The sequence below is a fragment of the Euprymna scolopes genome, chromosome 30 (genome assembly GCF_053919585.1).
Source record: "Euprymna scolopes isolate OS-2025 chromosome 30, ASM5391958v1, whole genome shotgun sequence".
NCBI classification, from domain to species: domain Eukaryota; kingdom Metazoa; phylum Mollusca; class Cephalopoda; order Sepiida; family Sepiolidae; genus Euprymna; species Euprymna scolopes.
Window position 1 is genome coordinate 39,577,015 of NC_136511.1, and position 24,911 is coordinate 39,601,925.

General features: G+C 35.9%; 1 protein-coding gene across 1 annotated transcript in view; it reads right to left on the reverse strand.

Annotated features, from left to right (window-relative positions):
• LOC145254757 (uncharacterized) overlaps positions 1-24,911 on the reverse strand; it is an 89,470-nt gene that overhangs the window by 62,706 nt on the left and 1,853 nt on the right. The window contains exons 2-5 of the mRNA XM_080113507.1: positions 16,592-16,911; positions 11,228-11,867; positions 7,624-7,759; positions 5,579-5,709 (exon numbers count right to left, since the gene is read on the reverse strand). Of these exons, the coding sequence (XP_079969633.1) occupies positions 5,579-5,709; positions 7,624-7,759; positions 11,228-11,867; positions 16,592-16,879 (1,195 nt within the window). The 5' untranslated portion in view covers positions 16,880-16,911. The remainder of the gene's footprint in view (positions 1-5,578; positions 5,710-7,623; positions 7,760-11,227; positions 11,868-16,591; positions 16,912-24,911) is intronic.

Sequence of the window (24,911 nt, forward strand, 5' to 3'; positions counted from 1 at the left end):
TATTGTTTGTAGGTTTTTATATTTATTTCATCTTCAGCTTTTTAAAAGGTTTCTTGGAGACATATGATGACTGGTTGATGATTTGTTATAGGAAGTAATAGGTCATTTATGTTAGGTTTTAGGTTCCATTGGATGATTTTTGGGGTTATGATTAGATTTTATGTATTTGTTTTTAACTTTTGTTAGTCGTTGGTGTCTGATCTTCGATCTTCTGTGTCCATTTTCTCAAATCTGTTTTGGATTGAGTCTCTTGGTGTGGAAGTTGAGCATGGTCTGCTTATTTGGATTTTAACTTCTTTGTTGGCTGGTGGTTTGTTTCCTTTTCCTTCATGGGTACTTTTTGGTGTCTGGCTTTTCTTTTCGATGAGAGGGGTTGTTTCTATGGATGTTGTAGCACTTTGGGGTTTTATGGGTCTTTTGAGTTGAGTTTTGGTTTGGGAGTTTTGTTCAGTTTTGTAATCTTTATTTTCAATGTTGACTTGTTTTATAGTTTTTTTTTTTTTTGAACTCTTCCTTTAGTTCCTTTAATTCATTAAGTAATTACATAATATCTTCCGGTTTGATATTTGATGGATTTGCTTTTGTTGTTTGGTTATTTGGTCTGGTGGTATGCGGTATGTTTTTTTGTTATTTCAGAGTATCTTGTATTTTCAGCTAGGTTACGAGCTCCTTGGAAGGTTATATTTTTAGTATGTTTTATTTTAATTTTCTTTCTTTCTCTCATTATTTCTTTCTTCTATTCTTTTGAGTTTGCACTGTGACCTTTTTGGCAGTTAGTACATTTTGCCTCTTTTTGCCAATCTGTATGAGTTTCGTTTTCTCCACACCTTATGCATACTGGAGAGCGTGTGCACCAGTCTTTGGCAGTTGTAGCATTTGAGGGGGTTTAGTATGTATGGTTCAGTGTTTATTTTTTCATGGCCTATTTTGATGTTACTTGGGATTTGATGGGTATTAAAAGTTAGGATGTAGGAGTAGGTAGCGATAGTTTCACCATCGATAACATTTTGGTTTCGCAAGTTAATTTTGATTTCTTCCAACGAGCACAGTGATAATTCTGAACTCCTGATCACTCCTTTACTTGTAATCAGCGTTTAGTCGGGTAGATTTTTATTTTTTGGTTGTTAAAAAGTCTCCATTTGAAAATTTCTATGTGTTTTAGCTTTCTACTTCCACTAGCAATCTACTGTTATTTAGTTTCTTGACCATTTTAAGTTTGATGCTTGAAAATATTTTCTCTATTTTGAAGGGAGACACTTTTGTTATCAGTTCTTCTTTGGTTGCTTCAATAATCATAAAATAAAGATTTTGAAATAGATTTCGGTTTTGGGATTCTGTTTGTGAATTTGAACTTGATTTATCTGATATTTCACAGTGGTTTCTTTTTTGAGGCTTTTTATTTGACATTTACATATTTTAGGTTTTTCATTTCCCCTGCTTCCCACCCACCTTGGAGCCCTGTGTAAGGAGTGTTGGGGGGGGGGGCATTCGCCCCAACACAACAAGGAGACAGGAGAAGTGTACTCTTCCTGCTGATGAACCTGTGTTTCCTTCGTCTTTTCTAATGGCCTCATTTTTAGAAAAGATGTTAGTTTTCCAGCTGTTTTTTACCCATTCTTCAGCAAGTTGATTGACCCTTCAGCCACCGTTTACTAAATCAGTTTATTGTTTAATGTGGCGAGTGTGAGCATATTTTCTTGTTGTATTTATCTGATTTAGTGCTAGTCATGACCAACTGATTGACTCCTATCCATTAGACCATCTTAGCCCAAGTAAGAGCCAAAGTAACATGTTGCATCTCATGTCCTAATAGGATCTTGAACATGATCTGCTCAACTCGTCTTTAGGCATTACGAGTTGCCACCCACAGCCAACAGGTGGTCCCATTGAGAGACTTTTACCCTCTACCAGGGAGGCAGTTGGTGTATTCTAATGCCTCACTGATAGGGTGTGGAGACCTGATGTTGGCCGGGAATGAATGAGAACGTTTCACTCTCCCATATTTTATTGTCCTTGAAATTGGTAAAATTCGCCCATTTTTCAGTTTCTTAGTCCGTAATACATTATAATTTACATTACACTGTAGAGAACGTACTGTCGATTTTATAAAATTATTTTTATATAATGGCTTGAATTAAAATTTAAAATACAAAAGTCAAGTATCATGGTTCAATTGTGCTCTAAACAGGAACATTCATTTCAAATGTACCCCTGTCATATCAAAGAACCTACTGTTGATTTTTATATGGCAAGCCTTTCTGCTTGCGCAGTAATAAAACTTCATGTACTTGTGATGTTAGGCTGCATAAGGTGTTAACTTTACTGAAAATCGTCAGTTCCTTCTTTCATTGAATTTTTTCGATTATCAATACTTATCGAAGACATTCCGATACAAAACTTATCTAAGAATACTGTCAGGCACATAAAGTACATTTTTTGTAAAATTTAATAATAACTTGACCCAGCCATTTAGGAGTCTATAGGGAACGAATACACAAAGTTTCTTTTATATAATAGTAGTTGAAAAAATATTTTATTATGGATGCACGAAAAAGAAATTGTCTCCATGTAAAAAATTCCAAGCCTCCCTCTTCCCAATGATTGGGTGAATGCTATTGTATATAAGCATCAAACGTTCTGCCATTTCGACAAAATAGACGAACCTCTGCAGCATCATGAAAGCACAAAAATTGTGGGAAATCTATAATAGCATAGTGAACAATGGACATTTCTAAACACAACTCAGATGACGAAATGAAACTGAAATCTTAAGATCTTCATCATTCCAGTAATTACAGGAGCAACTGGACTCATGAAAAAGAATTTCAAAAACTGCCTGGCAAATATACCCAGTGAACTAAGTGCAAGAGAGATTCAAACAATTGCACTTAAATCTTAAAAAAGATCTCTTCGTTGGAATGTATGAGATAGTGAGTGAATGTCTGGCATCCAGTAGAATGCCTCATCCCCAGCTAGAACAAAATTAAATGTTCTATAAGTATTTTAATAGTAGATATTCCAATAAACTACAAGCCATTGTACCCCCTTAACGTAAATACCCCCGACTAACCCAACAAGCAGCAAAATCCCACCCCTACACAGTATAGATCCCTAGATTTAAGAACGCTTTTTACTATAATAGTTTCTTCCCCAGAACTGCTAAAAGCATATAGACCAGATTTTATTCCTATTCATAGCTTTAGCTATGGATAAATTCTCTCTAGAGCTGGCCCCTGTCCTCTCCAAACAACAATAAACACTTTGCAGAATCTTTTTCCTTGCTTGCTGGAAAATTGCTTCTGTGGTACAAATGCTAAAAATTTTTTTGCAAAAGACTGACCCTCAAAATCATTGCTTCATAAGTCTCTGCCTACTCTTTGCTAAAATTTTTTAATCTTTAGTCTAGTGCTATTTCCTCACTTTGAAAGTATGAAACGTCTCTCTGACCAACAGTATGATTTAAGCCATCCTATTCTACTACGGATATCATAATGGTCATTTCTGAATGTATATAAAAACACACTGGATAAGGTGAAGCTAGGTCAGTAGTGCTAAATATCTGCTAGGCTTTTGACAAAGTCTGGCATGAAGGTCTTCACAGAAAAATTAATTCTTATGATATTAATAGGAAAATATATAATATTTTCTTAATTAAAAGAAAGATTTCGGTTGTTTTTAAGGCGTGCATCTAAATGAATACGGTACAATGTTGAGTCTGGCCAGTCCCAGATAGGTGGCCATTTGGGAAGGCTAGGCGTTGTATGTACCTTCTGGAAAGGTACATAAAAAAAAAAAAATTCCCCCCCCCCCCCAAATTCCTCGCTACAAAAGCATCTACAAAGGGGCTCAAGGCTATTGATGGATAAATGACATCACACCAACACAGGTTTCTTCAGTGATCAATACATGGATAGATTATTCCTGATCTTCATTAACGACCTTTCCGATATAATCGCATCTGAGATAAGAGCATTTGCTGATGATACCATGCTCTATTCCTGATGTATGATATGGAAATGGTAAGATTTCCATTATTTCAACCAAACTCGTGAAAAGGAATTTAAAAAACTACCTGACAAATCCACCTCATGAACCAAGTGCAAGACAGATACAAGCACTTGCAAGGTCTTAAAGGGGCGATTAGAATCTTAAAAACAATCTTTAAGTTGGATTGTATCAGATAGCAGTCGAATGTCTAGCATCCATTAGGATGCTCCATCTCCAGCTAGAACAAAGTTCGAAACCAACTTCAAAACCTCCTAGGTGATGCCCTTTTTTTCTTCCCTGCAACCTCTTTCCCACAGAAGAGACGTTGCAGAATGTCCTTGCTTTATCGTTATTTTCTTGTCAAAATTCCACAAAAACACTTGTCTAGCTACAACAACTATCAACAATTTCTCCAATTCACTATCTGTGCCTAAATCTCAACACAGATTCCATGATCAAGCTTCTTTTCTATAGCTGGCCGCCTGTGGAATCTGAGCTGCTTTCCAGTTGATTACCACATGGTCGTCAAATGTAAACAACTTCTTGTTGAACCATCTCCTTAAATAATCAAATTATACTCAATTTCCACTACTAACAATTACTACACTGTTGTCCCAGTCACCACCATACACTCATTAACCCTTATCATCGAGTGGCTTTTCGACCTTGATAAGTGGTGACTCCCTAGAAAAAAAAAAAGAAAGAAAATTGAAACAGTGTGAAAAACAGAAAGGCAAATCAAATGTCCATATATGCAAAGCAATGGATGAATCTTTAGAAAATAACCTTCAGTCTGCGGTCGAAAAATAGTCATATCTAATGCTTTTCTTTAACAAGAAACCTTTCAAACGTCTGATTGCCATTGCTGACGGCACCTTTCTTGAAAATTCACATTCAAACTCTTTGGACTGACACGGGATAAGAATTTCGATGTTGCCAAGTCTGCTCCAAAGCAGGTAGGCTTACTCTATCAGGTTAGGAAACTCGTCTGCCAGTTATTTCAGGTTACAATTTTAAACAATGAATTAAAGGGAGATAAATCTCTGCAGATTAGAACAGTATTTATTTCTCTAACATAATTGGAATTATTATTGAACTATTCTTTTCATTTCTTCTCTATATTTGATATTTGTAACCATTTCATGTGTTTCTGTGTATGATTCTTTTAAATATACAATTTACACATTGTTACTGGCATTTCACTTGACTTTTTCCTCATCTTTTAAATTTTCTTGAGATAATTTTTGAAATGAGTGCTGATTGCTTGTATTACTTGTTTTGATTGGACTATTGTTCTCATCTTGAGTGCTATTTGTGCAATGTTTCAGTTGATGTAGTCTTTAACCTTCATCAGGTATGTTGGCTGACGAAGGTTGAAGGTTACATCGACTGAAACGTTGCACAAATAACACTAAAAGTTAAATTAAGTAATAAAAACTAAATTCTTTTTCTTTGAATCTTAGGCAACATTGGATAGGTACAGCTATGATTAATAATATTACACTATTAGCAAAAGAAATGAATGATTGATTTGATTCTAAAGTTCAAGTGATCAAATCTTAGGTCCTTGGATGTCTTAGAAATCCCTTACCTGGTTCTGGGAAAGAATCGACAAACCCGAGAGTCAAGGATTTAAAATTAGGAAAGGTAACATCAGCCATTGTAAGCGCAGCAAAGAGATTGTCTTTTGTTAAAGATGGCTGCACGCAAAGTTCATTCAATCTGAAATCAAAATGGAGAGAAAAAAAATTAGTGTATTTTTTAATATATAAAATTATATTGTAACGTTTTCCAAGTCAAACGCAAATAGCAATCCGTCTGACATATTGATACTGGATATGGCCCAGCCTATATTTTTTTTCCTTCTACTATGGTAGAAATATCTATTTTTCATCAACCATTGACAAAAATACATTAATTTTCTTAAATTTTAGGGACTTATTCTGGTTAAAAAAAATATTAAAGTGGAAAGATTTATCCTTATTTAAAAAAAAGTGTGGCATTAAATTATAAAACACGATTGGCTTTAAATTTAATTTAAAATGTTCATCTTAAATTGCTTTTATTTTGGAAAACGTCACCTTGAAATTATTTTGGAAAACGTCACCTTTTAATTATTTTGGAAAACGTCACCTTTTAATTATTTTGGAAAACGTCACCTTTTAATTATTTTGGAAAACGTCAACTTTAAATTATTTTGGAAAACGTCAACTTTTAATTATTTTGGAAAACGTCAACTTTTAATTATTTTGGAAAACGTCAACTTTTAATTATTTTGGAAAACGTCAACTTTTAATTATTTTGGAAAACGTCAACTTTTAATTATTTTGGAAAACGTCAACTTTAAATTATTTTGGAAAACGTCAACTTTAAATTATTTTGGAAAACGTCAACTTTAAATTATTTTGGAAAACGCCACCTTTAAATTATTTTGGAAAATGTCAACTTTAAATTATTTTGGAAAATGTCAACTTTAAATTATTTTGGAAAACGTCAACTTTAAATTATTTTGGAAAACGTCACCTTTAAATTATTTTGGAAAACGTCAACTTTTAATTATTTTGGAAAACGTTACCTTGAAATTATTTTGGAAAATGTCAACTTTAAATTATTTTGGAAAATGTCAACTTTAAATTATTTTGGAAAATGTCAACTTTAAATTATTTTGGAAAACGTCAACTTTAAATTATTTTGGAAAACGTCAACTTTAAATTATTTTGGAAAATGTCAACTTTAAATTATTTTGGAAAATGTCAACTTTAAATTATTTTGGAAAATGTCAACTTTAAATTATTTTGGAAAACGTCAACTTTAAATTATTTTGGAAAACGTCAACTTTTAATTATTTTGGAAAACGTCAACTTTTAATTATTTTGGAAAACGTTACCTTGAAATTATTTTGGAAAATGTCAACTTTAAATTATTTTGGAAAATGTCAACTTTAAATTATTTTGGAAAGCGTCAACTTTAAATTATTTTGGAAAACGTCAACTTTAAATTATTTTGGAAAATGTCAACTTTAAATTATTTTGGAAAACGTTACCTTGAAATTATTTTGGAAAATGTCAACTTTAAATTATTTTGGAAAATGTCAACTTTAAATTATTTTGGAAAATGTCAACTTTAAATTATTTTGGAAAACGTCAACTTTAAATTATTTTGGAAAATGTCAACTTTAAATTATTTTGGAAAATGTCAACTTTAAATTATTTTGGAAAATGTCAACTTTAAATTATTTTGGAAAACGTCAACTTTAAATTATTTTGGAAAATGTCAACTTTTAATTATTTTTTTTTAATGTCAGCTTTAAATTATATTTTAAAAAAATGTCAGCTTTAAATTATATTTTAAAAAAATGTCAGCTTTAAATTAAATATGAATGGTAGATTTAAATGATAAAAATCTAACAAATAAAATGTCTTTCATAAAATTTTGTTGTGGTGACATTCATTTATTTTTCAAAATATCAACATAGAAAACTTTTTGTTTATATTTTTCAGTGAACACCAGAAACTTTTTAACATGAACTTTTTCATTTTCATCTTTTCAGTCTCCTCTCTCTTCTTTGTAGAAAAATAAAAAGTTACACGGACAGCAATTATTAAATTAATTAAATGAATAAAAAAAGGAACTTACTTTGCAGCACACGTAATGACAAGGAAACCCAAATCTACTTCGAGCGCATGTTTACAAGCACCAAATGTGATGGCTTGCAGATTCCGAAACCCTTGCACCCGCCAGCTATCATCAACAATATGTTGAATGAGGCCGCCTAAAAAAAAAAAAAATATTAATGAAATTATTTTCTTTCTTTTATGTTATACTTTGGGAGGGGGGGGGGGCTTTGCCCAGTGGTAAAATACGCTTAAATATATTTTAATTTGTCCCGATTTTGTATAATCATTACAGTTGTGATTTCAAAAGTAAAAAAAATAGTATTCAGGTGCCATCAGCTAGAATCGAAATTGAAAGCAAAACTGTAGCATTTGAATCTGGTGACGTTACCACTGTGCCAATGTGACACGCATATGAACTGATTAAAAATAAACTAAGTTGAATGTACAAAATGTATAACGATTTTTTTTCAATTTGGACCCCTTTTTGACCCCTTAAAAACTAGTGACATCATGCTGAATCAGCAGTAATATCAATTTTTATTAATAAAAAAATTAATTTTCAAGTTTCTAAAAAAAAAAAAAAATTTTTAAATAAACAAAAAGAAAAAGAAAAAAAAATTACTCTTTACCAGAAGTCATTGATTTCCTGTTTAGAAGTCAAACAGTGCCTATCTGCACTTCTCTAGGCTTAAATCCATCTCTGCATGTTCACCGAGAAGAGCTGCTAATACAAATGGTGAGAACTCTGATTCTACTAGTTTCTGAAAAGCCATCAATTTTAATCTCCAAGATAAGATATTAATATTACAAACATCCATTAAGTTTTCAAAAATCATGTACAGTATACCATTTCTTGCATCAAGTTCATAATACGCTTCGATACACCCGATACTAGGGCACATGGTAGATCAAGAAAGATCTGGCTTCAGTGCATAAGTGATTTGACTACATGCAGCACGATTAACATCAACACTTTTGATCAGATTACATGCAGAGAAGGTGTGAGACATTACCTACTTTGGGTTGGTTGGTTGTTTTTGTTTTACGGCATATCAACTCTTTTCAGGTTATTTAATGCCGAATCCAAAGATTTTGAATAAAAAATTTTTAATAGAATATATTTGTTGTTTTCAAGTCGGTTTCTATTTAACCCATAGTTGGGACCCTAACAGGTACTACCACTCCGGGTTAGAGTGGACCTGGGAGCAATGGCAATTAAAAGGTGGCTCCACATTCCCCAAAAACTGCAAGCTGGGGCCTCACCACTGGATATAGTTTAAGGTCATATCCAGGACCCCTACTTTGGGAATCACATATATGGCTACCTTCAGTCTTGACAGGCCTTGGATACCGACTGTAAGGGTGCCTGCATGTGAAATTTGTGTGGCAAGAGTTGCACAATCTCCAACCACACCTCTCCTGAGTCGACATTGTTGCATACCAGTGGCAAGTGCAGGTTCAGGATGACTGGAAACAAAGCTGAGATAAGCAGAGAGCATATACAGTGCTTAGAATTCCTAAATTGTCACCCATCTGGTACTAGCCAGACTCAATGTTGCTTAACTTTGGTGATCTAACAAGAACTGATGTGTAAATGTGATTATGCTGTCACCTTGGGAGTCACAGCAGTTAAAATATCAAAACTGATTTTAAAATTTCTAAAAGTTTTTTTTGTAAGATAAAATTTTTTTAAAAAATGCCATTTCCCCAGATTCATTGCTTTCTTTCTCTCATTTTTCAGATTCAATAATTTTGTCTGAGCCTAATTCATCCTCGTATGTGCGTTTAATAAATTTAGATTTATTTATAATTCTTCTTAGCATGATTGCACGAGTTAGAAGTGAATGGAATAAATTTAGGGAACTTCTGCCATTACTAATGAGCAGAGCGTTATGACCGTCGACAAACGGAAGAGCCTATCACACATGTGATGATGTATGGAAGTGAAACTAGACCAGCGAGGGTTGAGGGCATGCGTTACACGGATAGAAATGATGCAAGAATGATACAATGGATGTGTCATGGACGTCAAAGAAAATTAGATTATAGAAAGATGCATGAGGAACATAAGACTTTGGTGGTATAGCATCGTTGAAAGAATGGATGAGAGTTCTTGGAGTAGAAGATGTAGAACAGTTGAGGTAGCAGTTCCAGAAAGCCAAGGGAAACATGTTAAGCGATAGGAATGGACTTGATAGAAAGAGGGATAAATAAAGACCTGTCCAGTTTGGACTTCAATTTTTTAAAGCCATTTAATGCATGCCAGCACATAAAACAAACATTAAATCGATGATCATGATCATGATGATGATGACAGTCAATGTTTTTAAGATGCAACAGAAAAAACAAAAAGTAGTTTTACGTTATGCCCTCCCCAAAAAACATTCACAGAAAATATTTGTATAGATACAATCCCCATCAGCAATTTCCTTTACTATCTGTGCTTAAAATTTCCATGAACAAAGTTTGTTTTTTTAAAAATGCCCAGCTGCTTTACACTAGATCATTATAACATGGTTCTTTTCAAGTTCAATATAAACAAGTTCTTGTTGAACCAACCTCTAAAATAAATCAACTTCTATCCAATTTCCATCATCATCGATGCTCACACTTGACACTCATTAATCCTTATCCTTGAGTGATCTTCAGGACTTGATAAGCATACATATATGAGGTGCCTTCAATAAGTTTCCAAACTGTTTTTGTATGGGAATTTAAAATTGTTGTAGACTTTTGAAAAGTCAGTATGTTATTGCTATACATCTTATGAGATGACTGACCAATTTTTATGATTTCACGTTCAAATAAACAGCTACATTAGCAATTGGAATACACCCTACTAAAGCCTGATTGTCACAGCTGGTGAATTTCAAAAATGCAATCTGGATGTGAGGACACTTAAAAGAACGATATGCAATAAAATTCTGTTTTAAACTTGAAAAAATGTGACAAATGTATGGAATGCTTCAGACTGCTATTGGACCATTTGCATGAATCAAGCATCAGTTTTTGAGTGGCATAAGAGATTCAAGGAGGGCAGGGAGTCTGTGAGAGAGGACGAGAGGTGCAGGAGGAGTAAAGAAGTCAGAACATCAGAGTTGACTGGCCAAATAAAGAATTTCATGGATAAGGACCGTCGTGTGTCTATAGAGACAATAAGTGCACAGTTTGATGTCAGTGTGGGAACTGTACACACGATTATTCGGGAAGAAATGAAAATGCGGGAGATTTGCGTGAAACTTGTCTCAAGGATGCTCCATCCTTGTCACAGACTATTTGACCAAGATGGGTATCAAGACAGTTCCTCACCCTCCCTTTAGACCAGACCTTGTTACCTGTGTCTTTTGGCTATTCCCTAAGCTCAAGGAAAAGGTTAGAGGCTGTCGTTATGAAACAATTTGGGAGATGAAAGAGGCTGTGGCAAAGATCATTGACATGCTCACACAAGAAGAATTCCAGAAGTTGTTGAAATAGTACAAGTGCATTGCAGCCGGAGGAGATTACTTCGAAGAGGACTAGAATTTCATGTGTCTACAATCAATAAAAATGGCAATGCAAAAAAAATCTGGAAATTTGTTTAAGACACCTTGTATATAGTATAAAAAAAAAAAGAAACTACTTACCAAGAAACGGTACCCTGAGTAAGTCAAGGCGCTGCAGAGACTTTGCCATCGCTAGAGAGGTAATTAACGGAACATGTCGTAGGGGGTTAATTGGTCCTGCGCAGTGGGCCATGACGAATGTACGCAGCAAAGGGGCAGCAAAATCCCTGAATGGCTGCTGTAACGTAAGACGGACAAATCGTAGATATAAGTGCTTCAGGGTTTGCATTCGTGGAAGTTCTGGGATGACCACACCTGTTAGATGGAGAGACGTGATGAGAGGTTTGGAAAGTAGCGATAGCTTGTTGTTGGAAAAAATGGGGAAGAAGCATTCTCGGTTCTTGAATGTTCCAAGGATTTCCAATTTTGGAAGGTACTTTAGGATCGCTTCCAATAAGAAAATGTCCGAGATTTCAATACCCTTTAGTTTTGGAGCAGAAGTGAGAGCGTGGATGACCCCTGGAATGCTGAGAATATTAACTCCCCTCTGTCGACGTTGGCCGATGTAGTGTGGGTGAAAACCGTAGATGTATTCCAGTTCAGAACAGCGACTCATCAAGTGCGCCAATGTGGAGTCGTGGACTTTCTCAGGCATCCAGCCGTAGATTTTGCCCTCGGTGAAATCAATTACTCGCCGGAGTCGGAGGTGAAGATCAACAGCCTAAAATGAAAAGTTAAAAATATTGTAGCATTTTAAACAAACAGCTTGCACAAGTCAGTAAAGAAAACAATAAAATAATGTCTTCATACATACATGCAGGTTAACTTAAAATGAAATCTACTCATGCATGAAAGCACAATGGAGACTTGCTGAAGTTTCAAAGCTTTTATTAGAGAGAAAGTTTGTTCACAGAGGGGGAGAGACTACTTAGCCTAAAATTAATTCCTTCTTACTTGTTATATTTGGGAATTGAGAGACACATACAGGCAGACATTGAGGTGATATTCACTTAGATTCTCTCAACATTATTAGATGCATCTTACTTGTCCTGCTTCCTACCTCAGACTGACTAGAAACTCTCTGTTCTTCCTCAAACACATGACAACCTTTCTTATTTGGATTCTTCAGACCCCTTCTTTCTGCCTGTGTCAGAAAACGCAATGTGACATACAAATATCTGTACGTGGTGTTGCCAAGCTAATCAAAAACCTTGATTCCAGTAAAGCAACTGGCCCTGACAGCATTCCAATTATAGTGCTGAAAAAGCTTCAACCAGAACTAGCTCCTATACTTACAAAGCTGTTTAGGCGTTGTTTTAAGGAGAATTGCTTCCCAAAACCCTGGAAAACCTCATCAGTATGCCCTGTATTTAAGAATTCTGGTGATCGGTCATTTTCCTCTCAGTGGAATTTGCGTTAAATAGAGAAGTAGTCAACTACCTCAGCAAAAATAATCTTAGTGACATGCAATATGGTTTTCGTTCTGCTAGATATACAGCCGATGTGCTAATGGTTATATCTCATAGAATTAGTGAATCGCTTGACGGAGGCTTCCTTTCTAAGGCAATTGCTCTTGACATATCATAGGCCTTTGATAGGGAATGGCATAAAGGTCTACTTCACAAAATCTCCAGCTATGGTATAGCTGGAAATGTTTTCTCCATTATTAAATCATTTCTGTCTGGTAGGTTCATAAGAGTAATGGTTGATGGGCAGAAATCAGAAGTTCACAGTATTAATGCTGGAGTCGCTCAGAGGTCCATCCTGGGACCAACTCTCTTCCTGATCTACATCAATGATCTTCCAAATAACATCCTAAGATCATTCGTTGACGACACTACCATCTATGGCAACACATCAAAGGCCGTAAATGACCACGTTCTCTCTGACTCTCTCTCCTCTGATCTTGAGCATGTGGTACAAAGGGAAAGTGGTGGCTGGTTACTTTTAATGCATCTAAAACCAAGCTCCTCTTTACATCATTAACGCTCTGATCCTCATCTGGCATCTATTGAAATGAATGGCTCTCGTCTTGGGGAGGCTCCATGTTTTGACAAGCTTCTGGGCTTGACCTTTATTCTTGATCTGAAATGGGACACATATCAAATCCATTGCCAAGGTCAATATCTCACTTCTGATGCAAAAGTCAGGTACGGTCAATGATGCACTGCTGCCACATCTGGATAGGAACTACTAGAAGCAGCTTGTCCTGCCTTGACAGAGTTCAAAATAGACTTCATAACTTACTGAGGGATGTCCTTTTCTCTTCCCTGCAACCTCTTTCCCTCTGAAGAGATGTTGCGAGCCTGTCTCTGATTTATTGTTATTTTCATGGCAAGTGCTCGACTGAGCTTCAATCTATGGTCCCCTCTTGCCAAACTTTCACGAAAAACACTTGTCTAGCCAAAACCACTATCAATAATTTCCCACACCCTTTATCTGTGGCTAAACCTAAACATAAATTCCATGAACAAAGTTTCTTTCTTAGAACTGCACGCCTGTGGAACTCTCTTCCGTTTGCCTGCTTTCCAGCTGACTACAATTTGATGTCTTCAAGTCCAATGTAAACAAGTTCTTGATGAACCATCTCTCTAAGTAATCCAATTTACAAAATCTCCACTACTTATGATTACTTCACTATAATTCAATAACTAATGTATACCCATTAACCTCTATCCTCGAGTGGCCTCTGAGCCTTGATAAGTGGTGACTCCTTTGTAAAAAAAAAAAAAAAAAAAAAAAAAAACTACTGTTCTCATTTTGAGTATCATTTTCCCAACATTTTGGTCGATGTAACCTCCGGCCTTCTTCAGGTGTATTGTATCGAACTTCGGAATGTTTCTATCGAACTCAGGAATTTGGACAGAATTTCAAATGGAGCCCTTTATTTATTTTACAGGGGTAGCATGCTTTCATTTTGTCAGTCATGACTAGATAGAAGTTCTTAGTAATTCACAATTCTCTTGTGAAAATGACACTCAAGATGAGAACAGTAGTTTGAAGAATTCAAATAATGCGAATAACCAATCCTCATCTCAAAAATTCAGAAATGAAGATTCTATTGTTGGCATTGGTCTCTCCAATATTTTTCTAGTCAGAATTCTTTCTAGAAAGACATTGAGGATTGAGAGGGATCACGTGAAAGTTGTCAACATCCTAATTAAAAATTAATTTTTAAGAACAAACTGGATTTGAACTTGGGACACCCAGGTCGTCAGTCCATGTGATTAACCACTAGGCCACTGTTAGATTCCAACTTTGCAATGAAGAGTCTAAATTCTGAGCCACTTTTTACTAGTCTCTCCATCAGGAGCCAGGTCGCTTTAATGTACAGAATCCACCTACCCAAAAAGGGACACTCTGCATCGATCGGGAACAACCAGTCAAGAATAAAAATGCTTTAAGCAAAAGACATTTCATTCTCCCCACCCTAAAGGAGGAGACATTGCCTGAGTTAGTGGATAGTACTCCGGAAACCCAACAGTTACTACACTTTTAACCTAACCTAACACAAAATTAGACACACAAGGTCAGTTTTTAATGTGAGAAAAATCTAGCATCCAAAAAGCAGACATTCTAGATTGGGACAAAAAAATATTTGTAAAACAGGCACAGAGATGCAACATTGTGGTGATGGGACAGGAGTTGGAGACTAGTTGACAACGTGGGACGTATTGTATGCGTTTGAAAAAAAAAATTCTCAAGCATAAAAAGATACGTGTGAAAGTGTTGGAAATTTAAAAAAAAAAATCTTATTTACTCAGAAACGGATAACTTATTTTACTTTCCATTGTGATGATATGCCATTAAAATGGGTCCATAGATGAATAACATGTTTGGCAAAAAAATATTTTAGTATTTTTGAGATAAAGATTTGATGATGTGGCTTAGTTAGACTACTTTCTTATCTTTATGAGAGATGAGAAAAGTGCACGAGAAAAAAATAAAAAGCATCAGAAAAAAAAGCCTGAGAAAAAAATTGTGCAAGAAATCATGTGAGAAAAAAAAGAAATTGTGCAAGAAAAAAAAAGAAACCATGCAAGAAAAAAAAAAAGAAATTTTGCAAGAAACAATAGAAATCATGTGAGAAAAAGAAGAAATTGTGCAAAAAAAAGAAGAAATCGTGCAAGAAAAAAAAAGAAATCGTGCAAGAAAAAAAAAGAAATCGTGCAAGAAAAAAAAAGAAATCGTGCAAGAAAAAAAAAGAAATCGTGCAAGAAAAAAAAAGAAATCGTGCAAGAAAAAAAAAGAAATCGTGCAAGAAAAAAAAACGAAATTGTGCAAGAAAAAAAAACGAAATTGTGCAAGAAAAAAAAAAGAAACCATGCAAAAAAAAGAAATCATGCAAGAAAAAAAAAATTGTGCAAGAAAAAAAAGAAATCGTGCAAGAAAAAAAAGCAATTGTGCAAGAAAAAAAAAAAATTGTGCAAGAAAAAAAAGAAACCATGCAAGAAAAAAAAAAGAAACTGTGCAAGAAAAAAAAAGAAATTGTGCAAGAAAAAAAAAAATTGTGCAAGAAAAAAAAGAAATCATGTGAGAAAAAAAAAAAGATACCATGCAAGAAAAAAAAGTAATTGTGCAAGAAAAAGAAGAAATTGTGCAAAAAAAAGAAATCATGCAAGAAAAAAAAAGAAATTGTGCAAGAAAAAAAGAAATTGTGCAAGAAAAAAAGAAATCGTGCAAGAAAAAAAAAGAAATTGTGCAAGAAAAAAAGAAATTGTGCAAGAAAAAAAAAGAAATTGTGCAAGAAAAAAAGAAATTGTGCAAGAAAAAAAAAGAAATTGTGCAAGAAAAAAAAAAGAAATTGTGCAAGAAAAAAAAAAGAAATTGTGCAAGAAAAAAAAAGAAATCATGCAAGAAAAAAAAAAGAAATCGTGCAAGTAAAAAAGAAATCGTGCAAGAAAAAAAAAAGAAATTGTGCAAGAAAAAAAAGAAATCGTGCAAGAAAAAAAAGAAATTGTGCAAGAAAAAAAAGAAATCGTGCAAGAAAAAAAAGCAATTGTGCAAGAAAAAAAAAAAAATTGTGCAAGAAAAAAAAGAAATCGTGCAAGAAAAAAAAAGAAATCGTGCAAGAAAAAAAAGAAATCGTGCAAGAAAAAAAAAGAAATCGTGCAAGAAAAAAAAAGAAATTGTGCAAGAAAAAAAAGAAATCGTGCAAGAAAAAAAAAGAAATTGTGCAAGAAAAAAAAGAAATTGCGCAAGAAAGAAAAGAAAGCGTGCAAAAAAAAGAAAGCGTGCAAGAAAAAAAAAAGAAAGTGCAAGAGAGACAATATGAAAGACAAATGTGTATTAGTGAAAGAAGAAAAATTTTTTTTAATCTTTAAGTCGAAATAGACTACCAACTTCACAAACTGGAGGATGAACTGCACTTTTTACAAAGATATTAGTTTGCATCTTAAAAAATTACATAGAATTGGATTGAAAAACAGTCTTGTTCCGACTTACTTGTTTGATTTTCTTGCTAAGACATTCCATCTTGAGGACATCCTGAAGTGGCAGATAATCGAGGACACGGCAGATGATTTCCAAAGACAACTCTCCAAGAAAGTCATCCGGTTGTGAGGTCCTTGGATCCAAATTGCTGCGAGTTTTGGCCAACAGACGGAGCCGGGCACTCCTACGCCGCTGGAGATTAGGACTTTCGGCAACTGGTTGCTCTTCATCTTGGATAATGCTATCAAGACAACCGGAGGAAGAATTGCGGAGTTTCAGCTTTTTGCATTTTTGTGCCATATCACCATTACTAAGCAACGCTCGGATTACTCCTGCAAGAAATAAAAATGTTATATGTACTTAGTATGTTGGATTTTCCATGTTGGACCTAAATAGCAATGTTAGCTTCTATACACTCTCTCGTCCTGAGAAGGAAAGCTAGCAATGTTAAAATTGACAACAGATGGTCTTCGTCTTCTATTATATAAATCTCAGGCATCTGTATGTGTGTGTGTTTGTATGTACACTAAAACTTTTGAAATCCGATTCAAATAAGAATGATTCCAGTATTATCTTAAAGGAAAGGGACTCAGATGCATAATATGGAAAGTCTAGAACAAAATATTCATTATTTTTACCTTAACGACCGCAGAATCTGATGGGGTTGGGGTTACGTAAAATCGTCTCTTTCTAAAAGATTTCAACATCTATGCATGCATTAATCATTCATCTCTCACATACGTGAAATACATAATTTTGCAACGGCATACCTGAATGAGTTAGTGTTGTCTCATAACTATTAGTTTTTGCATTCAAACCCACTTGATAGCGGACATTTTGTTTTTTTTATTTTCAACATATTTTTGAAAATGTATATTTCCGTAAGCTTTTGCATTTAAACATTTTTTAAAAGATTTCTTAAATATTTTTTGTTTTGGATTTTATATTATTTTGTTAGCATTTTTTTTTTTTTGCAGCAATTAATTAAATTAAACTAAAAATAAATTTTCTTAATTCAAATTTTTTTTTTTATCGGTGGTGTGATTCAAAGATCAAATTACTATTAAATGCATTATCATTATGTAGGTAAATCACAAATATTGTTTTTTTTAAATCGTAACTGCTTTATACTTTTTTCTCACTCACATGCTCCTATTCCAAATTCATAGCAGTGGGCAGACATCATTGGATTTTTTTTTTTTTTTTTCGAATCGATATAAATTTTTTTTTTTCTTACTTCAGTTCACTCCTAACAAGACATATCGCCACTTGGACGTAAGAGGTTACTATTTGGGGCCATACCTAAGAAAGATTAACAAGATGTTGGTTTAAATTACATTTAAACTTTTGCATATCAGTACAGCTAAGAAAGCAAGTAGCTGGAAGGGAATTCCAAAGTCTAGCTGTTCGAGGGAAGAAATTATTAGAATAGAAAGCCTCTTGGCATTTAGGAACCTCAACAGTGAAGGGGTGAGGTTTGTCAGGGATATGTCCATTAAAATATTTGTAAAACAAATACAGAGATGCAAAATTGTGGCGATGAGACAGGAGTTAGGGTTTAGTTGACAAAGTGGGACCTATTAGATTGCAAACTCTTTTTTGAACCCTATCCAAGAGGGAGAGACTAGTGGTAGATGCATCAGCTTAGATGTGGCAACAATACTCCATGCATGGGCGAATGATGGCCTTGTAGAGGTACAGGATATTCTCAGGTGCGGATAGTTTTCTAGCTCGATAGAGGGAACCCACTTTTTTTGCAGCAACCTTTGCAATATACTCAATATATTTGTTCCAGTTCATATTGTCCATGAATATTAGGCCAAGGAGTTTGAAGGAAGAATTCTCAGATAGGGTGCTACTGGTCATGGTTGGAAAGGTAGCTTGTAATTGTTCAAGGAGAGCAGCTTATTCTTATCAGCATTAAATGTTACCATCCATTTGCGGCCCAATTCCACTATGGTCTGGAAGTCATTTTCTAACAATTCTACCATTGCCTCAGATTTGTGTACATCCGTTCTTCCCTCGAGCATGTTATAGAGTGTTATATCATCAGCAAATATACCCATCTCAGACACACTATTATCAGGAAGGTCACTGCTGATGAATATCAGGAATAATAGTGGTCCAAGGATTGATCCCTGAGGCATTATTGCATTAATGTTATACTGCTTGGATGTACGTCCATCAAAGACAACCTGAATGTCCTATTGCCTGAGAAGGATCTAATTATACTTACTATACGTCCAGTTATGCCATACAATTTAATTTTCATTACCAGCCCTTCATGTCAGACTTTGCCAAAGGCCTTGGATATATCAAGGGTTACAGCCCTGGCTTTGCCTGTCTTACCCAGTGCATGGTATATGAGATGACTGTTAAAATATTTGCAGTAGAACGACATTGCCTAAATCCATATTGTTTGTCAGAGAGAAGATTAGCTTTTGTGAGGTGGTAGCGAAGAGGAGGATAGATAGATAGCTATCACTCACTATTTCCTATGCCATACTCACCTTGCCTCATCTCATTTCAGGCTCTGATGTAAAGGACATCTGTTTTCACGTCGTCCAGCAACCAACAGAAGATGAGGACTTTCATTTATGCCCTTTACATCAGAGCTAGGGCTGTAATGCTGGTACCAACAGTGGCCAGTACAGGTGACATAACATTGGCAGAGAAAAAAAACAGAATCACTAAAGGAAATTAACTACGGCAGCAGCCATTATTTACAGCCGGCAAAATGCAAGAATTCCTCCAATCATGGGTTGGCGTCAGTTGTCAACCCCCATGCTAATTGTAGAGCAGAAGTTGCTGTTAAAACCGCAAAACGCATGATAATGGACAACACTTCGCCTGGTGGTTCGATCGACGTTGACAAATTTCAAAGAGCCATGCTGGTATACAGGAACTCCATTGACCCTGACACTAGATCTTCTCTAGCACTTGTGGTTTTTGGGAGGCACATCAGAAACGCCATCCCCATCCTGATGGGACGATATTGCCCCCATCTGGTATGGAAGGAGACCCTCGCCCACAGAGAAGAGGCTCTTGCCAAGAGACACTCTACAGAACATGAAAAGTGGGCGATGCACACGAGAGCCCTCATGCCTCTCAAAGTAGGAGACAACGTCCACATCCAGAACCTGATCGGCAACCACCCCAAACGTTGGGAGCGAACTGGAGTGGTTGTAGAGGTCAGACAATTCCACCAGTACGTCATTAAAGTCCATGGGTCCGGGCACCTAACCATAAGAAATCGACAACACCTTAGGAAGTTCATCCCCTATGCTAACCGAAGCAACGGAAACTCTGTTGAGACCGCCATACCACTGAGGAGACACTTGTTGGATCTCCAGGGAGGACGGCAAACGTCACCACAGAGCTCGGAAGTAACAGCACCTACCCGGCTTGACTTGCCGAGAGCTGTGCCAGCACCCTCGTCTTTGCCACCAGTCGGCATCATAGACCCCCCAGAAGTGCCCGCACGTGATGCTTCCACAGAGGAAGAAACTGTGCCTACTTCGCCCGTGGCTGAATGCCCACCGAGCACATCCACGAATGACACAACCCAGCACGAAGTACCTCGGCCGCCTGCGCTTGTGAAGAAGCTGCCCAGAGCACTGGCCAGACTAAATCCTCACAATCAGCCTGGTAGAGCTGAGATGATGCCGCTCTGCAGACTGCGGAATCAGCGTCATAAAGAATAACGGCAATTACCACTTGTACAGTGTAAATAGATCAAAGGAATCTTATGTTAATTTGTTGTTATGATAAGGAAGAGTGATTCAAGCAACACAAGTACAAAGACTGCCGTCAGAAACTCCCTGTGGGAGGAGGAGATAGATGGGTAGCTATCACTCACTCTATTTCCTATGCCATACTCACCTTGCCTCATCTCGTTTCAGGCTCTGATGTAAAGGACATCTGTTTTCACATCGTCCAGCAACCAACAGAAGATGAGGACTTTCATTTAGAGGAGGAGACTGATAGGACGATAATTTAGAGGGTCAGTCCTTTCACCAGAATACTTGTACACTGGTACCACAGAGGTCATCTTTTAGCTATTAGGGAAGCAAAATTCAGAAAGGCATTTATTGTAGAGCATGGAAAGTACGGGGGCTAGCTCAGCTAAGCATTTTTGATGGTTTTTCTGAATAATTCACTTCTTGTGAGAAAAAAAAAAGACTTGAGCTGAGATCAAAACTAAAATCTAAAGGCAGTGGGTCAAGTATGATAACCATTAGACCAGCTTGCCACAATCTTTAAAAAGTGTTTTTGAACCTCATGAAACAGTTGATAAACAGATAAAAATCCGATGAGCCCCCCCCCCCAGACCAATTTTTCAATTTTGACCCCCTAGCAACCCCCTTTTTACACTGACGGCCAGTATGCAAGTCTCCTAGACCTTTTTCTCACAACTTGCCCTGAACTATGTTCAGTTTCTGTTCTGTTTCCACTTGGATCTTCCGACCACTCTGTTGTATCAATTGAGATAAAAATGAAATGTAATAAGTCCTCAGACGTACCTCTCCATCGTACAGTATATCGATACATTATGGCTGACTGGGATAGCTTCCGTGCATTTATATCCGATCTACCTCTGCGATTCATGTTTAAAAAGGACGTGTCCTCTATAGTATCAGACCTGACAGAATAATTAATTGTAGGTATAGACCGTTTCATGCCCTCGAAAAAGTTGCAGCAAAAGCCTAACAGCCAGCCATGGTTCTCTCCAGAATGTGCCATTGCGCACAAAAATCACTTTTTCCATTGCTTCCAACATAATAGACGTATTGAGACTAAAACCACTTTCAGGACTGCCAGCAACCATTGTAAGAAAGTAATAAAGAATGCAAGAGAGTTGTATGCTCAGTCCACCAAGTCCAAAGTAGCTGAGCAGCAGCTTGTTCCCACCAGTTTTGGCAAATAGCAAACAGAATCCTGAACAGAAGCGTGTGCTCTATCCCAACTATCATCAATGGACCTGAGATAATCTCGTCAGCATCAGACACAGCCAAACTCTTTGCCAAGAACTTTGCAGCGAATTCTACCCTTTGTAACCAAGGCTGCCAATCCCCAATATTTCCTCCTGTATTAGAAAACACGCTATGTGATATACAAATATCTGTACGTGATGTTGCCAAGCTAATCAAAAACCTTGATTCCAGTAAAGCAACCGGCCCTGACAGTATTCCAATTATAGTACTCAAAAAACTTCAACCAGAACTAGCGCTCATACTTACAAAACTTTTTAGACGTTGTCTTAAGGAGAATAGCTTCCCATCACCCTGGAAAATCTCATCAGTATGCCCTGTATTTAAGAATTCAGGTGATCGCTCATCCCCTCTCAGTACAGGCCAATAAGTCTACTGTCCGCCATGAGTAAGTTGCTGGAATCTGTGTTAAACAGAGAAGTAATCAACCATCTCAACAAAAATAACCTTCTTAGTGACACACAATATGGTTTCCGTTCTGCTAGATTTACAGATGTGCTTACAGTAATATCTCATAGGATTAGCGAATCTCTCAATGGAGGCAACCTTTCTAGAGCAATTGCTCTTGACATATCAAAGGCCTTTGATAGAGTATGGCATAAAGGTTTACTTCACAAGATCTCTAGCTATGGTATTGCTGGAAATGTCTTCTCAATTATTAAATCATTTCTCTCTGATAGGTTCATAAGAGTAGTAGTTGATGGGCAAAAATCAGAAGCTCACATTATTAATGCTGGAGTCCCTCAGGGGTCCATTCTGAGCCCAATTCTCTTCCTGATCCACAATAATGATCTTCCAAATCGCATCCTTACATCATTCATGGACATTTATGCTGATGACACTACTATCTATGGTAGCACATCTAAGACCATAAAGACCAAGTTCTCTCCAATTCTCTCTCCTCTGATCTTGAGCATGTGGTACAATGGGGAAAGAAGTGGCTGGTAACTTTTAATGCATCTAAAACCAAGCTTCTATCTTTACATCATCAATGCTCTGATCCTCATCTGGCATCAATTGAAATGGATGGCTTTTGTCTTGGCGAGACCTCATGTCTTGACAAGCTCCTGGGCTTGACCTTTACTCTTGATCTGAAATAGAACACGTACATCAAATCTGTTGTCAAGGCCGCTGGAAAAATGGTGGGATCTTTCTATCGATCCAGTAGATATCTCACTGCTGATGCAATTCTCTATCTATATAAGAGCCAGGGACGTCCAAGGATGGAATACTGTTGCCACATCTGGGAAGGAGCTGCTAGAAAGGACTTGTTCTGCCTTGATAGAGTTCAAAATAGACTTCGTAGCCTCGTAGGAGATGTCCTTTTCTCTTCCCTTCAATCTCTATCTCACAGAAGAGAGGTTGCAAGTTTATCTCTGAGCTTCAATCTATGGTCCCCCCTCCTCGCCAAACTTTCACCAGAAACACTCGTCTAGCAGAAAACACTATCACTAATTCCCCCCACTCTTTATCTGTGCCTAAACCTAAACATAGATTCCATGAACAAAGTTTCTTTCTTAGAACTGCACGCCTGTGGAACTGTCTTCTGTTTTCCTGTTTTCCAGCTGACTACAATCTGATTGTTTTCAAGTCCAAGGTAAACAAGTTCTTGAGCCGTTCCACTTAAGTTGAGAAATTTATTGAATTTCCATTACTAACGGTTACTATACTGTCCAATTTCTACTGTACACTCTTTAACTCTTATCCTCGAGTGGCCTCTTGGCCTTGATAAGTGGTGATGCCTATGTAAACTGTACACTGCTGTGCCTTAATATTATCTACCATTTTTAAGGTTTTTTTTTACGCTTTCAAATCAAAAATTTCTTTGGTCATTTCTGGTCTGTTCCATGCATAACAATCATGTCGATATGGGTCATTTTCTGTAAAAACACGCTTGTTTGTTTGTTTGTTTTTTTTACTTTGGTTTTTGGTTTGTTTTGAACAAAGAAGCAATAATCTTTGATGTTAGATAATTGCATTTTTTTAAAATTTCATTTATAATAATTAAATAACAAAATGGAACAGATAAAAAAAAAAACAATTAAAATTAAGGCCCTTCTGCATTGACTGCCCCATATTTACTTGGCATATCTCGACAGCTTCCATAAACCGCCAGAATATGGCAAAAATGCTCAGCCAATGATAAATCGATTGACCATATGACATTTGAAATGTGCTCTGGGTTTAGCTAATGACAACTGCAGCTTACGACAGTTATAAATGAAATATGGGCCAGTAAATGCAGAAGTACCAAAATTAGCATCAAAACATTTTAACTATCGGTTTCTTCTTCTAATTATTATTATAAATTTTTTTTAACCATAACTTTGTTTTCATGTGAAGAGTTTTTAACTTGATAAATCAAAACATTTGTTTTAATTTCATTTTTTAATACCCCTCCCCCCTCAAAATAAATTTTATTTGGCAATTCTAAAAACGTCAATAAATTAAATCCTCAGATTTATTCTAACCTGGGTTATTTTCACAACGTTTTGGCCGATGTAACTTCATATATTTGAACTTGGAAACCTATATGGAATTTCAAATTGAACCCCTCTAATCAATAAGTGTCCCGGTAAATTGTTCTTGTTCCGTATACCATGTCATTTTTAAAATTATTCTTCACTATTATTGGTTGTAGTTAGAATTGATACCTTCAAACTCAATTATGAGAAATTACACAAATTGAATCATCATGTCTCCTCATTGGTTGATTAATTCAATACATTGTTTTAAAACAGACATTCTTATTGGTTGAATTCAAATATTAACTCGCGCAAGTTGTGGGACTTTTCAACTGAAAATCGGTTTGGTAAAAACTTTGAAGATGTCGAACTCATGTTATTTTTCTTAATTTAAGGGCTTTTGGCACTCCAATTGCATGGTATTTTTTAGACTATTTAACCTTATGAGTTAGGTATTTCTTTCTTGACGTAATATCGTCTTTTCAGTCAGCAAAGTTAGCTGATTTTTGGTTAATTACAACTTCATTGGATGCATCTGAATTACAAATTGATCGTTGTATTAAAAAAAAAAACGAAACAAAACAGTTCTTTGTGCCAAGGACAATTACGAATCGTCAAAAAAGATTCTTCAACTACCACTTCATCTAGAAGACAACTACCAGGCTTATGCAGAGCCACAAGATGATGCAACATATTTTGCAAGAAAAGAAAATGACCAGTAACTAAACCATCAGGTAAGTGCACTTTTCAATTTGTTGTGTTTTAATTTTCGCACTCTGCCAAAGTTATAAACTATGTGGGAATAAAATTCTCACACAAAAGAAAGCCAGGTGTAATGTTGTGGCCCTTTGGCTGTGATCAAACTGTAGTATCTGT